The 14890-nt window shown below is 44.6% G+C and overlaps 2 protein-coding genes across 9 annotated transcripts in view; one reads left to right on the forward strand and one right to left on the reverse strand.

The window, feature by feature from the left end:
• TJP1 (tight junction protein 1) overlaps positions 1-1165 on the reverse strand; it is a 354643-nt gene extending 353478 nt beyond the window's left edge. For all 5 annotated transcript variants that reach the window (XM_080980656.1, XM_080980659.1, XM_080980658.1 and 2 more), the window contains exon 1: positions 808-1165. In XM_080980656.1, the coding sequence (XP_080836782.1) occupies positions 808-1150 (343 nt within the window). In that variant the 5' untranslated portion in view covers positions 1151-1165. The remainder of the gene's footprint in view (positions 1-807) is intronic.
• Positions 1166-4408: 3243 nt separating this feature from the next.
• Positions 4409-14890, forward strand: part of LOC308463326 (threonine--tRNA ligase 2, cytoplasmic-like) — a 29243-nt gene continuing 18761 nt past the window's right edge. The window contains exons 1-8 of one of the 4 annotated variants that reach the window (XM_080981599.1): positions 4409-4450; positions 6109-6198; positions 7355-7545; positions 7991-8114; positions 9307-9428; positions 10613-10730; positions 12803-12867; positions 14198-14276. In XM_080981599.1, the coding sequence (XP_080837725.1) occupies positions 4424-4450; positions 6109-6198; positions 7355-7545; positions 7991-8114; positions 9307-9428; positions 10613-10730; positions 12803-12867; positions 14198-14276 (816 nt within the window). In that variant the 5' untranslated portion in view covers positions 4409-4423. Of the gene's footprint in view, positions 4451-4693; positions 4979-5383; positions 5405-5900; positions 5920-6108; positions 6199-7354; positions 7546-7990; positions 8115-9306; positions 9429-10612; positions 10731-12802; positions 12868-14197; positions 14277-14890 lie in introns of those variants that run through there. The other 3 variants (XM_080981598.1, XM_080981600.1, XM_080981601.1) reach the window with 3 other exon arrangements.

Raw genomic sequence — 14890 nt, forward strand, 5'->3', positions numbered from 1 at the left:
ATGACTCAAAGCCGGTGTGGCATAGCAGTTAGGGTATCAGACTAGGAATGGGGAGACCATGGTTTAAATCCCCATTCAGCCGTGAGTGACCTTGGGTCAGTCAATAGCTCTCACTCAGCCTAACCTGCCTCACAGGGCTGTTGTGAAGGTTAAATGAGGAGGGGTAGGACCATGTAAGCCTCCTTGAGCTCATTGAAGCCAAAGGTGAGATATAAACGCAATAAATAAATAAAATGTGGTAGAACCTATCATGAATGTAACTTGACTATCCATCTGTCTACCTGTCTCATAGGCAATATTACACTGCAAATTACACTCACTTAAACATATAGAACAAAGTGGCCACTATATAATCAGATGAATCATTGATTTTTTTTCTTTTCCTTTTTTAATTTGAGAAAGTTTCTCATCAACTGATGGGTTATTCAGCATCAGTGATCATCTCAATTTAATTAGAATAAAATGGAGAAAGGAAGAATGGTGCATGCCCTCTTCAGCTTCTTGGATAAAAGGTGGGATATAAATGTAATAATAAATAGGTAAATCACTTAAGAATTTCTATTCTTAATTCTATTTCTTCTATTTCTATTACAAACACTGCTTTATATTACATCTATATCACATTCTCTTTCTGCATCTCAGTTTTCTCTCTTCTCCTGGGTTTCCCTTTAACAAAGCGCTATAAAGGGAGCAAACGCCTAGCACCAGAGAAAGTAGCCTCTAATTATAGACTATCAGGGTGGAAAGATTTGAGGGCACTGCCAATAACACACTTGGAACATTTCAGAGCAGGACCTATGACCTTACCTTGATAGTCAAGGAGAATGGAATGGAGCAACTGGGGGCAGACCTCCTCCAGCACAGAGCAGAAAGTGGACAAGGCGCCGGGGCCCTTGCAAGTCAGTTTCTCAAAAAGATACGCAGCTTGCTTCTCACAGCACTCCTGGGACAAAATGTCTTTGTACTCCTCCAAGGAAAAAACTCTCTCATAAACCAGATATGACAGCACTTTCTGCACATCCAGCTCTGCTTCGATTCTCTCCCTGTGGTTGCTTAGGATATCAGCAAGCCAGCGGTTCTTCTCTCTGCTATCTTTTTTTGTCAGTTTTGTACAGTTATAAAAGCAAGAGCGAGCCGACCATCCAAACATGTTTGCATTTAAGCTAAAAATAAATGCAGATATTCCAACTCCGCCTGGGCTGTGCAGTCTTTAGCAGGCGATGGCCGCATAATGCAAGGATAGAGGGAGTGCAAGTGTGTATTGCCTGCCTATGGTTATTGCAATTCAGCTGGAATAGAAAAGGCCTATGTTGAAATGATAAAAGGGAGGGGGGGAAGCCCACGCCCAGGGCTTTCAGTCCCCTAAGAGGATTACTTTACACTAATTATCCCTTTACAAGCGTTAATAAGCATCTCTGCAACCATAGTGAAGGAGATAGGAAAATAGCTGGGCTAATGTTACTTTTTAATTCGGTAACCAATCTTTAAAAGACCCTCTTTTTAAGATGAAAAGGATGCTTTTTTCAAGAAGACAAAATATCAGATGAATCACCCATGACAAAATGGTGTTAAGACAAGAGGATGTGTCTTCAGGGTTATACCAAGTTTGACCCTGGAAGGACTATCATCCAAATCACAGTATGATTGATTGGTGATGGCTCCTTTTAAGTAGTATTTCATAGGAAATATGTTCCATGCAACACATTTATGAACAGAAAGACCTATGATAAGAATTTGTTTTCTCCCTGAAGCCTGATATTCGTAACTTTCATCACTGAGCATGTCTATCATGTGTGCTGGTTACTAGGTCAACTCCCATAATAAAATAAAATACAAAAAACTCTCATAAATAGTGTCTACTTAATGAATTAGGATTAAGAGAGACTCTTACAGCTCCAATGTAGGTGTGCTGCCAGCAGTAATTATTCACTGCGGATCATGCTTGTATAACATCCCCTCTTAACGTGTAAATTCCTGCAATCTGCAGCAGTGTTGTTTTGTTTTTTGATCTGCTTGCTTTCTCCAGGATTTCTGAGACATTCATGCTGCCTCTATTGCCCAGGGCAACTCCCTTCCTCAATCATCATCAGACTGTCACCTTCAGCCCCCAGCACAAGATATACTTTCACATATATTTCTGCCATTTCCCATTGCATATGCTGTTACTATCACATTTATGACTTGCAGAGATACAGCCTGCAGCAGACTTCAGCAACCTGCTGTCCTCCAGAAATTTGGGGCTACAACTCCCATCAGCACCAGCACACTCTGGAGGGCAGCAGGTTGGTGAAGACTGGCCTACAGGTTCCCATGTCTTCTGATCTTGCTTGGAACGTCATACCAGGGTGCTAGGATAGCTCTGTCCCTTGGAAACAGTGCATATAACTGTTGAGATGTGTGAAGACGTGATGTATAAAGGTTTGTATTTGGAATGAAAATAAAATGTTCTGTGACCTCTTTGACAGAGCCATGAGGCCTTGTCATGTTACAATATTTATATTTTATTTCTAAAAATATTTATACTGCTATTCGTGATAAAAAAATAAATCAGAGCTGTTTACAACAATTGTCCAGAAAACCAGAAAACCAAAAACATGAAAAGGTTAAAATCAGAAATCAGCTAAGTACAGTATTATGGAAAGATGTGTTCTTAATTGCCTGCACAGGCCTGGTGGAAGAGAAAAGTTTGCAGCAGGTGTTTAAAAGTTGGCACAGAAAGTGTGTGCTGAATTGGCAGTGTTCCACCATACTGGGCCAATGACACCAAAGGCTCATTTTCTTGTTGTCAAATAAGCCTCGCCAACTCAAAGGACTACCAACAATGTTCCTGCAGGTGATCTCAGCCGTTGAGCGAATGAGGTCCCAGAGGTTCCCTGAGCCTAAGTTGCTCAGGGCTTTGTAAATGAGTACAAGCCTAGCCTATATAGCAGTCATTCATGGTGACAGGCTCTGACAAGGGAAGAGGGAGAGGGAGAGAGACTGACGCTTAAGATTTCCTTAGGTGGGGCCTGGACCAGAAAAATTCAGTCCGATTGGTCTGGATGGCAGCAGACTCTGGCTGAAGGTTCAGCTGGTGCCTTCTGTTTCAGCTTTTAAATGCCTGCTGAAAACTAAGCAGGGCATCCGGAGGGGAATGATATCAATCATATGCTCCCTACTTTTGCAGTTACAATTTTTGCCCCAGGATTCACTTAAATTGGAAAAGGAATCAGTTCTTGAGGAACATCTTGGTGCCTCTCCATGCACAAAGATCTGGTCCACCCAACCCTTTAGACTGGTTTCTGTCAGCATAAGGGAGAACTCTTTAAATGTTACTAATTGGTGGTATATTATCCCGGTATGTGTGGCTCATGTTACAAGATCAAGTGGGGCTGCAAGGAGTGAGGATCTTATTGGCAGATGTGGAGTTGTGCCAAAGTTCATAAATTTTGGAAATCAGAGAAATCAGTACACAATAGGTAAAAATGTGATCTTCAGTCTATTTTTTTATAAAGGTAAGGATCTTATACATAAACAGTTGATTTTTACAGTATATCTCCTGGCAGTGCTCAATTACTGATTGTTTAGGGCTGGGATGAGACTTCATGCTATTCCCTAGATAACTGGTTCAAGAAAGGTATGTTCATTGCTATTGCTGAGAAACTATGGGCTGGTGTTATTTTTAAAAAACCCAAACGTTCAAGAATTCCGCCATCTTGTGCTTGGTGGCTGCTATTACATGCCTCTATATGGACCAAAGTTGTTTGTTTGCTTCATAGAACTCTGCCAACCTTCCAATTAATTATTATTATTATTATTATTTATTCAATTTATATACCTCCCTTTATCAAAAGATCTCAGAGTGGTGTACAACATTAAAAACACATCACATAACATCAGTGATAAGCATACTGACAAATAGCCTAATTGTAAAATAATCATCTTAACAGTCCACTCTCCCATACTTTTGCAGGCCACAGATTATTTAATGGCCATAGGCCTGGGTAAAGAGGAATGGTTTTGCCTGGCACCTAAAGACAAGTAACGATGGCGCCAGGCGAGCCTCTCTGGGCAGAGCATTCCACAATCGGGGAGCCACCACAGAAAAGGCCTGTCCTCTTGTTGCCGCCCTCCGAACGTCTCAGCGGGGGAGACATAGAGAAGGGCCTCCGAGGACAAGCGCAGTCCGGGCTGGTCTGTTTGGGGAGAGGTGGCTCTTAAGGCATGGAAGCCTCCGCCACCTAAGGCAGCCCTTTGAATTGGGCCCGGAAGCAGCTGGGCAGGACTGGGGTGTGTGATGGTGCTCAAACCGTCTTGTTCTGGTGAGCAATCTGGCCGTTGCCTTTTGCACCAGCTGAAGTTTCCAGACCCTCCAAGGGTCCCTATTTTCCAGGCACAGTCCCAGATTTACAGACATCATCCCAGTTTCTGATTTGAACCCGGAATGTCCCTGTGTTCATGGGAGAAACAGGTATCAGCCTCAAATAATGAATGTATTCTTTAATATTAATAATAATAGTCCTCTGTATTAGAATTGCCCCACGAACTCCCATCTCTCTCTATTTTTCGTCCTGGCCTCATTTACTGAATTGATGAACCCCACGTGTCTGCATTCTGCATTTCGAGAGGGAGGGCGAAGCCGCCGCCGCCGCCGCCCCTTTCTCGCCTCTCCTCCTCCCGGCCAGGCCGGAGCGCGGAGCGGGCGAGGGCGAGGGCGAGGGCGAGGGCGATGGCGGCGCCCGCCTGGGCCGAGGGCGTCGCGTCCCGCCTGGCGCGGCAGGAGCAGGAGGTCCGCTGCTTGGCGGCCGAGATCGCGCGCCTGAAGGAGCCGGAGCGCTGGCCGGAGGCGAGCCCGGGGCTGCAGGCGCTGCGGGCCGAGAACGAGAAGCTCCGCTACCGCCTGGGGCACCTGCGGCGGAGCCTCGGAGCAGAGCTGGCCCGCGCCGGGACCAGGCCTCCGCCGGAGCCCCGGCCAGAGCCGCCTCGGGCGGCCGCGCAGGTGGGTGAGGAGAAGGCGGCCTGGCGGGCGGCGGGCGGGGAGAGAGCGGGGTCCCGTTCGGGTCGGGCGCGCCTCGGGTCCGCCGGGGCTCCCTTCGGAGGGCCAGCCGGGAAGGGGCCCCGGGTCACCTGGCGCGTCTCGGCCGGAGCCTCGGGGAGAGGAGGGCGGGGTCCCGGCGCGCTCCCCTTCTGCTCTGTAGCTGGAGCGGCGGGCAGGCTTGGGCGGGGGGCGCGCACTGGCTTCCAAGGGAAGGGCGTGCAAAGCCGCAATCCCATACCAACAGTGACAGGATGATTGCAGCAAAAGTGGGGCGCCACTCTGTCGAGCCGCGGCAAGATTCCTGGGGGTCCCGGGCGCTCCCTGGGGGTCTGCAGCCCTTTGGAGAATTGAGACAGGGCGGAGACTGTCGTGGCTTTAAGAATGATGGTTTATTCCCCTATTTACACCTTTGGTGTGCATGGAGGGAGTCCCGATCTTACGGCATGGTCCTCTCAAGAGGGGCTTGACCCCCAAGGCGTCGCTCCCAGCCTGCCTGCAGCCAGCCTGCCCAAGATGGATCCCACTCTTTATTCCTCCCTCTTCCCAGAACACTTTGCTCAAAACCTCTCTTTTCCTGTCATCTCCAACACACCTTGGCAACTTTTATCTCCCTGCACCATCTTGTCCTGTTAACAGATTTTCTCTTTGCTAGGCCAGCCTTGTCTGGCAGTGTTCTGCAGCTTGTACTTTCATCCACATCCCAATTAATCAAAATCCTACCATTTATTAATTTCTAGGGTTTAGGCCCCCCCAAATCTATAACATTATATACATATCCACCCCCACCCCCTTTATCTTCCCCAGCTGCAATAACATGTCTCTTCCATATTGATCTCTACAGGCACAGCAGGCCCTGTAACGGTTAATGACTGATCTGAAGTACAGTATCTCTAGAATACATGGTACTTTAGTAATGTAATTGGCATTACAGTTCAGAGATTTGAGCTTTGGAAATTAATTTCCTTGACTCCCTCTCTGTCTTTGTGTTTTTAATTACTAATTCTGACCACTTTTTTTGCTTTGACTTTAATTCTGGCATTTGGATTGGCAAATTTTTTTATATAATGTAGTTCTACCTTTTCTTTACTTAGGATCCTCCCAATGCAAACCTTGCTGTTCACCAGAGTAAACATAAAAGGGAGAAGAAGGAAAGTCAAGCTGCTGATGGATGTAGAAGTGAGGTATGTGAACTTTTTAGGGTGTCCAGGTAGCCACTCTTGGTATTGTCTTTGTCTCTGTTGTGCCTGACTAGATGAGACAGTGGGGATCCTTGACCTTAACTTTCCTCTTTTTAGCGCATGAGGCTCTTAATCTCAGGTTGTGTGTTCAAGCACCAAGTTGGGCAAAAGGATTCTGACACTGCAGAGGGTTGGGTGCAATGGTCCTTGTGGTTCTTTCCAGTTCCACAATTTTTGGATTCAAGAATAACTGCTGGGTGGGTAGAAGTCATCAGGAAAACAGTGCTGGGAGGAAAGGATCAAACCCTCTTCCCCAGTCTTGGATCTTTTGCTTGGAGTAGTTTCCGTGCACAGCCTGAGGTGGTTGCAACCCGGGCACAGGTATACCACTACAGTACAAATTGTGACTTCAAGAGGTGGACTATGATTATCTGCAGATTCCCAGTTTTCAGTAAGTAGTCTTGAAGATGAGCAGCAATAAATGGCATTTGCTCTATTCTGTGGAACTTAACCCTAAAACATAGGAGCTTTACGAATGTCCAGTGCTGTCCAGTATAAGGACCAGCTAGCTAAAAAGAAGGCATGAGTTATCACTTAGCTAGGATGAGAGTTATAGGAGATTCTATATCATGGTCCAGAGGAGCTACACATATAGGAGGATGGGAGCTGCATGTACGGCTGGAGCTCACATTTGTATTTTTGCCTTTGCCATTTCCATTTGACAGGCAACAATATAAGCCACTTTTAGACTAAATAATGACTTTCCTTTTCAACTACAGCAGTTTGAAAATGTCATTTGGAAATGTCAAATGAAGTCCAAGCTGTTCACGATTCTGACCCATATGTTTACAGCTACTATTGATACAGTCTAGAAAAGGTGTGAAAGTGATTGGTGGTGGGAATTTGCAGTGAATGGGAGCTTCCATGCAACTGTGCAGCTCCCATTGGAACTTCCCTGTATAGGTAAGTTATTAATGATTGATGTTTTAGTTTGTTTTTATAGTTTGCTGGAAGCCGCCCAGAGTAACTGGTGCAACCCAGTCAGATGGGTGACATATAGATATTATTATTAATAATATTAATATTTCACATGCGTTCTCCATGCCCTATTTGTGTTGAAAGCCTGCACTGACATTCTGCCCTGCACACTTTTTAACAGCTACAGCAGGAACCAAGCTTCATCAAAGAAAGGCTGAAGTTATATGAAGCACTGAAGAAAGAGCACGATGCTCTCCTTGATTCCAGAGCATCCAGCCAAAGCAGACCTATCAAAATCACTCTTGTTGATGGGAGGAAGATGGAGGGGGAATCCTGGAAAACAACTCCACATCAGCTAGCTCTACGAATTAGGTAATTTTCCTTGCAGACAGGGTTTTTGTCATCCTCAGATGGCGCAGTGGGTCAGTGTGTCTGGCTGTTAACCAGAAGGATAGTGTTTTGAGCCCACCCAGGGATGGTGGTGGGCAGGATTCCTGTGTTGCAGGGGGTTGGATTAATGATTTTATGTATGCATGTACACACAGAAAAAAGCACGTAGAGAGAAATATATAATAGCTGTGATTAGAGAGGGGGAAATGCTAAAAATACTTTATGTGCAAGTTAAAGCTTAAACTATATTTTTTGCACATCTATTTTATGTACAATTAAGCTTTAACATCTGTACCTTTCTCTCTGACCTACCATCAAGCTCATCTCTCAGCAACTATAGAATTAAAAGTTTGATGGCCTCAAAAGGAGGACATCTCTGGCAGGTTTTTTAGAGGTAACATTTTTAGCATGCCTTTGCTCTCTTTAGTCGCGGACTTGCTGATAATGCCATCATAGCCAAAGTGAATGGGAAACTGTGGGATTTAGATCGGCCGATGGAAAGAGACTCTTCCTTGGAGCTGCTCACCTTTGATAGTGAAGAAGCTCAAGCTGTACGTAAACTTTTTTTTTTATCTCTCTCTTTGTAAAATAATTTGAAAACAAAAGTCCTGATCCAGCAAAGGAAATCCTTGTACAGGCAGGGCTTTTTTCAGCCGGAACGAGATGGGTGCCATTGCAGGCCAGCACCCCACTCCCACCCCCGGCTTTCCCACTGGCTGCCTGGCAATGGCACCAACTTCAGTAAAATATTGGGGGAGGCTGCCCCTCACTGGTATGTCGCCAGGAGGGTGGGCAGTGAGAAGGAAGCCAGAGTCAATCGAGGACAGCCCAGGATGAGAGCCTGTAGCCCATCAGAGGCTGCACCACCTTCCTCCCTCGCTCACCTGGTGCTTTTGAGACCCAGGCAGCCGAGCTTCAGAGGCGATGCTGCCCAGACTGGGGCTGGCACTGAGAGGCTGAGCTGGGACTTGCCAGGGGACGAAAGCAGGCACAGTCCGCATACTGCCCGCTCCTCTCCTCACCCAAATGCCAGCAGGCACTGGCAGCCAGGTCCCCTCTGTGGAATTTAGTGTGGTGATGGCACATAGCAGCAGTGTGGAAATAGAGAAGGGATGATGGAAGTAAAAGGTTAGATATTGTAGACTAGGATGTGAGCCAGCCTTATCTAACTATGTACAGGTGATCATGTATGGCATGGATCAGGTAGATCAGGACCAACTAATAGAGCTCTGAGTGACGTGCAGCTGATTGGAGTTTTTGATCCCTAATATTTTAGCAAGTAAAATTGAAACTAACCAAAAAATAATAATCTGCTGTGATAATTTTCTATCTCAACCTTGTTGTTCTTTACCTACAACACATGAATGCTAAGAGATTGCTTTTGATCAGGTATTTTTGCTAGCTAATTCTGTGTTTGAACCCCTGATCTGAAGCAACTCAGATATACAAATCTACATGTTATCCCAGTAGTTGGTTCAAGGTGGCAAGTAGGTGATTGGCTCTACTCTGTGAGTCAACATTTTTCATCTGGCTTGGTTGATGGCCCTTAGGGTTCAACGTGGGGGAACAGATTGTGAAATCTGCCCATCTCTGATACATGGGGCATGGTACAGGCAGAGGTTTCATATTGGAAAACGTAAATATTTGATTGTGTGTTGCTCAGCTCTAATCTATCTGTGAGAGGAATAGGGAACTTACTAATAATTAATTGGCTCATGATCTATTTTTTATCTTTGCATGCAGGTTTATTGGCATTCTAGTGCTCACGTTCTTGGAGAAGCAATGGAAAATTATTATGGTGGATGCTTGTGCTATGGACCTCCCATTGAGAATGGTTTTTATTATGACATGTACATTGAAAACAGGTATTGTTTTGTCAACAAGTGTTGGCATTTTGGAGTTGGTATAGCACAATTGAAGTGTAAACTTGGGTTTTAATGTAACCTCTTCCTTAAAACTATGTTAAAATATTTACTATCTTCACCACAGCATCAGTACTCAGTAGCAGTAATGTGTTCTGCAAAGGAGGTGTTTGTGCCTGTATTTCCTTTCACCAGTGGAAATGTAGAGGCAAAATATGACTATTCTTAATGAAAGAACCATTGGTTATAGAATTTCATACTCCAAAGCTGGCTGAAGCCAATATTTTTATATAGCAAATCTTAGACAATATTAGCTTTACTTAGCAAAATCAAGTGGTACGGATGTGGAGAGTATCAGTTGAGGCTGGAGGTGGGATGTTGGAATAGTTGCATACTCTGTCCAACCATGTGGCACCATTTTTAAAAAGGAAAAGGAAAGGGTCCAGCTTATACTCTTTGCTGACATGCTATTTTTCCCTATGTGTTGGGAGCTATTTTTTTATTTTAAGGGAAAATTGACGCATGCAAAATCTCCCCACCTGCAGGCTCAGATGATAGCCCAGGCAAAGTTTTGCCACTTGAATGTCTTGATTGCATACATTTTAAAATGTATTTTATTTATGAAAATGCTTATACCTTGCTTTTCCAACAATAGTATCCAAGGTGGTTTACAATGATCAAAGGCACTCCAGAACAAAAATACAACATACCACAGTAAGGTGTGCAGAGCAAAGCTAAGCGAGCTAAATGGTCATACAGATGTGGAAATAAACAATTTTTTTCCTGGTGCCTAAACATCAACCTTGCCACTGTCCCCAAAATCCAAGATGATTAAATCAATATTAAAAGTCTATATTGCTCATTAAAATGTTTGCCCTTTAAATGCATCATTATTTATATATTTAAATGTATAGAAACTAAGGCTGCCACCTTAACCCCAGTTATCTGGGAGGAAGCCCCGTTGCATTCAGTGGTGCTTACTTCTGAGTAGACATGGTTAGGGCTGTGCTGCATGTTTATAATTTAAAGGAAGTTTAGTCATAAATAAGACCATCTTCTTTAAACTGCCATACAATGGTGAAAAAAAGAACTGCATAGGATTTTCAGCTTGTAATGGAGGATGATAAACTTTCATGCTGCTCTACATGCTCTTTTACTTTAAGATCATTGGCCTTTCTTTTTTCTAGAGGTGTATCTAGTACAGAATTTCCAACACTGGAGAATCTGTGTAAAAACATCATAAAAGAGAAGCAGCCTTTTGAAAGGCTAGAAGTTCGCAAAGAAATCCTGCTGGATATGTTTAAGGTAAGTTTCTGGGTTTGCTAATGTTCAAAATCGTCCACTGCAAACGTTGCTCTGAACTTTGGAATCTGAAGACTAGTACTTGCTCATGCTGGCTGTTTCCACAGCATGTAAATGCAGATAGTCCCTCAAAACCATTGACTTTCCACAGTCAGGGGTGCAAGGGAGACAGCAGGCAGGAAAGGGGAAAATATTTTCAATGGTGCTTTTCTCCTTTCTTAACAGATAGGGAACCTGGGGCTCTTCCAGCGTTGTTGGACTTCCAGCTTACATCACCCCCCCTCCCAGCATAGTCAGTGGGCAGAGATGGTGGGAGTTTGAGCCCAACAACTTATGGAGGGCCACAGGTTCCCCATCCCACTCTAGGGATAATAGTGTTTTCTTCTCAGTTGTCTGTTTCCTCTTCCCTGCCCAACAGGCTGCAAACCATTTTTTATGCTCCTTGCTCTGCATATCAGGTACATGCCCACAGTACTCTTCCTTAGCCCTGTCCTACAAAGTCTCTTTTTCCCCTGAAATGTTGCTTGGGGCAGGAAGAGAAAGTCACTGTGAGTGGCCGTGTGTAGCTTAAGCCTGTAGTTATTTCAGAGCAGCAGCTTCTGTTAGCAGTTCTTGGTTTGAGAAGCAGGAGACTGCTTTAGCCTGCAGTTACTTTGGCCCTGGTGACCTCACCATCTTCTTTAATTCGTGATGAAATTGTGTCCTGAAAGAAGCTGTGCTTAATATAGCTAATATGCAGCCAAACCATCTCTTCCCTGTCTAGCTTCCCCTGCATGTTTCATAACATACTCTCTGGCTGGTAGGAATGTCATTCTTCCCAGGCTATGTCTGAAGAAAGGACTCAAGAAGTTCTTAACAAGGCATCCAGAAATCTTGCAAGCGCTGCACAATAAGGCGGCTACTGTGCCCATTTTAAATAAGAATGTAGGAGGGACCGTACTCTAGAGGCAGAAGGTCCTAGGCTCAATTTCTGACATTTTCAATTACAAAAGGATATGGAGTAACTGTAGGTATATGTGAAACGGAAACTAGTAAAAGGTAAAGGTAAAGGTACCCCTGCCCGTACGGGCCAGTCTTGACAGACTCTAGGGTTGTGCGCTCATCTCACTCTAGAGGCCAGGAGCCAGCGCTGTCCGCAGACACTTCCGGGTCACGTGGCCAGCGTGACGAAGCTGCTCCGGCGAACCGGCACCAGAGCAGCACACGGAAACGCCGTTTACCTTCCCGCTATACAGCGGTACCTATTTATCTACTTGCACTTAAGAGTGCTTTCGAACTGCTAGGTGGGCAGGAGCTGGGACCGAACGACGGGAGCTCACCCCGCTGCGGGGATTCGAACCGCCGACCATGCGATCGGCAAGTCCTAGGTGCTGAGGTTTTACCCACTGCGCCACCCGCGTCCCTAGTAGCCATTCCTTATCTGCACAGTGCAATGTAAACAATCTAGAAGCAGGTGGCTTCAGGGTCAGAAGCATGAGGTTCTGCACAGTGTCTCTTTGGGCCTATATACAGAGACTGAGATAAAGAGCTGAGTTTGTTCATTTCTCTCGCTCTTCTCTTCTCCCTGCTGGGAGAGGGAGAACCATCTCCAGATACAGACCGTCCTAGCAGCATGCTAGTGACTGATTTATGGGCCAATGATGTACAGAACCATTAAGCTGTAAGCGGGCAATAAACCTTACCGCCTGAACCATGGGCATGAAGTGAGTTTATTGCATCAGTGATTGTCTCCGCAAAAGGCTTGACAACTTGCAGAGTGGAGCACGCAGAGGAACATGCAGGACACCTTGTGAGTTTGAAAAGATGCTCACAAAGATTCAACAGTAACACCCTGGAGCTTCTGCTTGTCAGAATAGGAAGTGAGGTAGGCCAGTGGTCTGCCAGAATAAGGCAGCCCAGACTGCGACTCCCATCATGCCTGACCATTGGCCACACTCAGTAGAGGTGATAAGAGTTGTATGACATCTCCAGGGCACCAGGTTGCAGAAGGCTAGTATATGGCTTCATGCTTGTTCAAGAAAATTCAAATTCTCATTTTGTTTCCTCCCTTACCTTTTTGCTCCTCTTCTGCATAGTATAACCAGTTTAAATGCCGAATTTTGAATGACAAGGTTGACACACCAACAACTACAGTGTACAGGTAAAAGGATGCGCAGTTTTGACTCAAACTTTCAAATGTGCTATTTTTTTAAATACTTAGGAAGAAGGCATTTGTAAGATGTATGTAATTTTAAATTTTGAGAGAAAATTATATGCTCAAATTTAGAAAAAAAATATACTGTATATATAATGAGAACATAGTTGCTTTATTATTATTGCTTATAACATACATCATGGAGGAGGGAACAAGCTTGTTTTCTCCTGATCTGGAGGGTAGTACCGTACCCAAACCAGTGGCTTCAAGTTACATGAAAGGTGATTCCAACTAAACATCAGGGAAAACTTTCTGACAGTAAGAGCTGTTTGGCAGTGGAACAGTCTCCCTCAGGGGGTTGTGGACTCCCCTTCCTTGGAGGTTTTTAAGCAGAATGGCCATCTGACATGGATGCTTTGACTCAGATTCCCACATCGCAGGGGGTTGGACTAGATGACCCCCCAAGGTCCCTTCCAACTCTACAATTCTATGATGATTCTTTGATCACACCATCAGTGTACATGGTGCATTATGGCAAGCAAAAGGCAGGTTGCTGCTGCACAGATCTGACAGTCTAAACTCTACGAAAGGAGGTTCAAGTGAGGCAAGGATCAGTATAGTGGTACCTCGGGTTACGTATGCTTCAGGTTACAGATGCTTCCGGTTACAGACTCCGCTAACCCAGAAATAGTACCTCAGGTTAAGAACTTTGCTTCAGGATGAGAACAGAAATTGTGCAGCAGCGGCAGCAGGAGGCCCCATCCCATTAGCTAAAGTGGTGCTTCAGGTTAAGAACAGTTTCATGAAGTTCTTTTGTTTCAATTAAACATATAATCTGTAATATACAATATACACATACAGGTTCATACATCATGCTAAAGGGAAGCATAACAAAGATTCATTATGATCCCTACGTCAACAGTTTGTGCAATGCAATCAGAAATGGAAGCTATGGTTTGAGGTGGATTTTGTAGACAGTGGTTTTGAGCTGTATTTTGGAATGTCTGAATTGAAAAGCTGTAGTTATAAGCTGTTGCTCCACCTTAGAAGCTGCTGCGCCATGGAGAGGTGCACATCTGAGAACAAGCACTGCAAGGATGCAAAACAAAAGCAAACAAGCAGCCATAAAGTACGGTTCCCAGTTATATTTTTGGAAGCACAAACCATGGCTTGGTGCGGTGCCTCAGGTTCATTTTAAGTGCAAGAAGTTCAGATTAACACAACTGCATGTGTGACAAAGTTCAGAGTGGATTACCTTTTGATTGGCTATAGACTTAAATGAACTGGGAACCTGATTTTTTCTAATTGCATCTTAACCTTTATAATCTTCTAATAGGTGTGGTCCGCTGATTGATTTATGCAGAGGCCCTCACGTGAGGCATACTGGAAAAATTAAGGCCTTAAAGATTTTTAAGGTAAGCAAGCCCTTTAAAGATTAGGATTTTCAAGAGTGAAACACCCTTATAGCAGGGAGTAAGCTCCCTTGTGTTGAAATGGGGTTGCTTCGTAGTAAACTTGGACTGTACATCAAATACAGTGGTGCCCCGCAAGACGAATGCCTCGCAAGACGAAAAACTCGCTAGACGAAAGAGTTTTCCGTTTTTTGAGTCGTTCCGCAAGACAAATTTCCCTATGGGCTTGCTTCGCAAGACGAAACGTCTTGCGAGTTTGTTTCCTTTTTCTTAAAGCCGCTAAGCCGTTAATAGCCGCTAATAGCCGTGCTTCGCAAGACGAAAAAACCGCAAGACGAAGAGACTTGCGGAACGGATTAATTTCGTCTTGCGAGGCACCACTGTAATATGGAATGCAGTTTGTATGGTACTGTGTCACGGTCCACTCATCTTCCAAAGGCTGTCGTATTGCTTGGCTGTTTAAACACTTTTTTCTATTTCGGAACAAACAAATAATAATATTGCCTCAGCTTTGCAATCCCTATTACTACAGTGGTACCTCGGGTTAGAGACGCTTCAGGTTACAGATGCTTCAGGTTACAGACTCCGCTAACCCAGAAATAGTACCTCGGGTTAAG

The sequence above is a fragment of the Podarcis pityusensis genome (assembly GCF_964106645.2).
Source record: "Podarcis pityusensis genome assembly, chromosome: 14".
NCBI lineage: Eukaryota > Metazoa > Chordata > Lepidosauria > Squamata > Lacertidae > Podarcis > Podarcis pityusensis.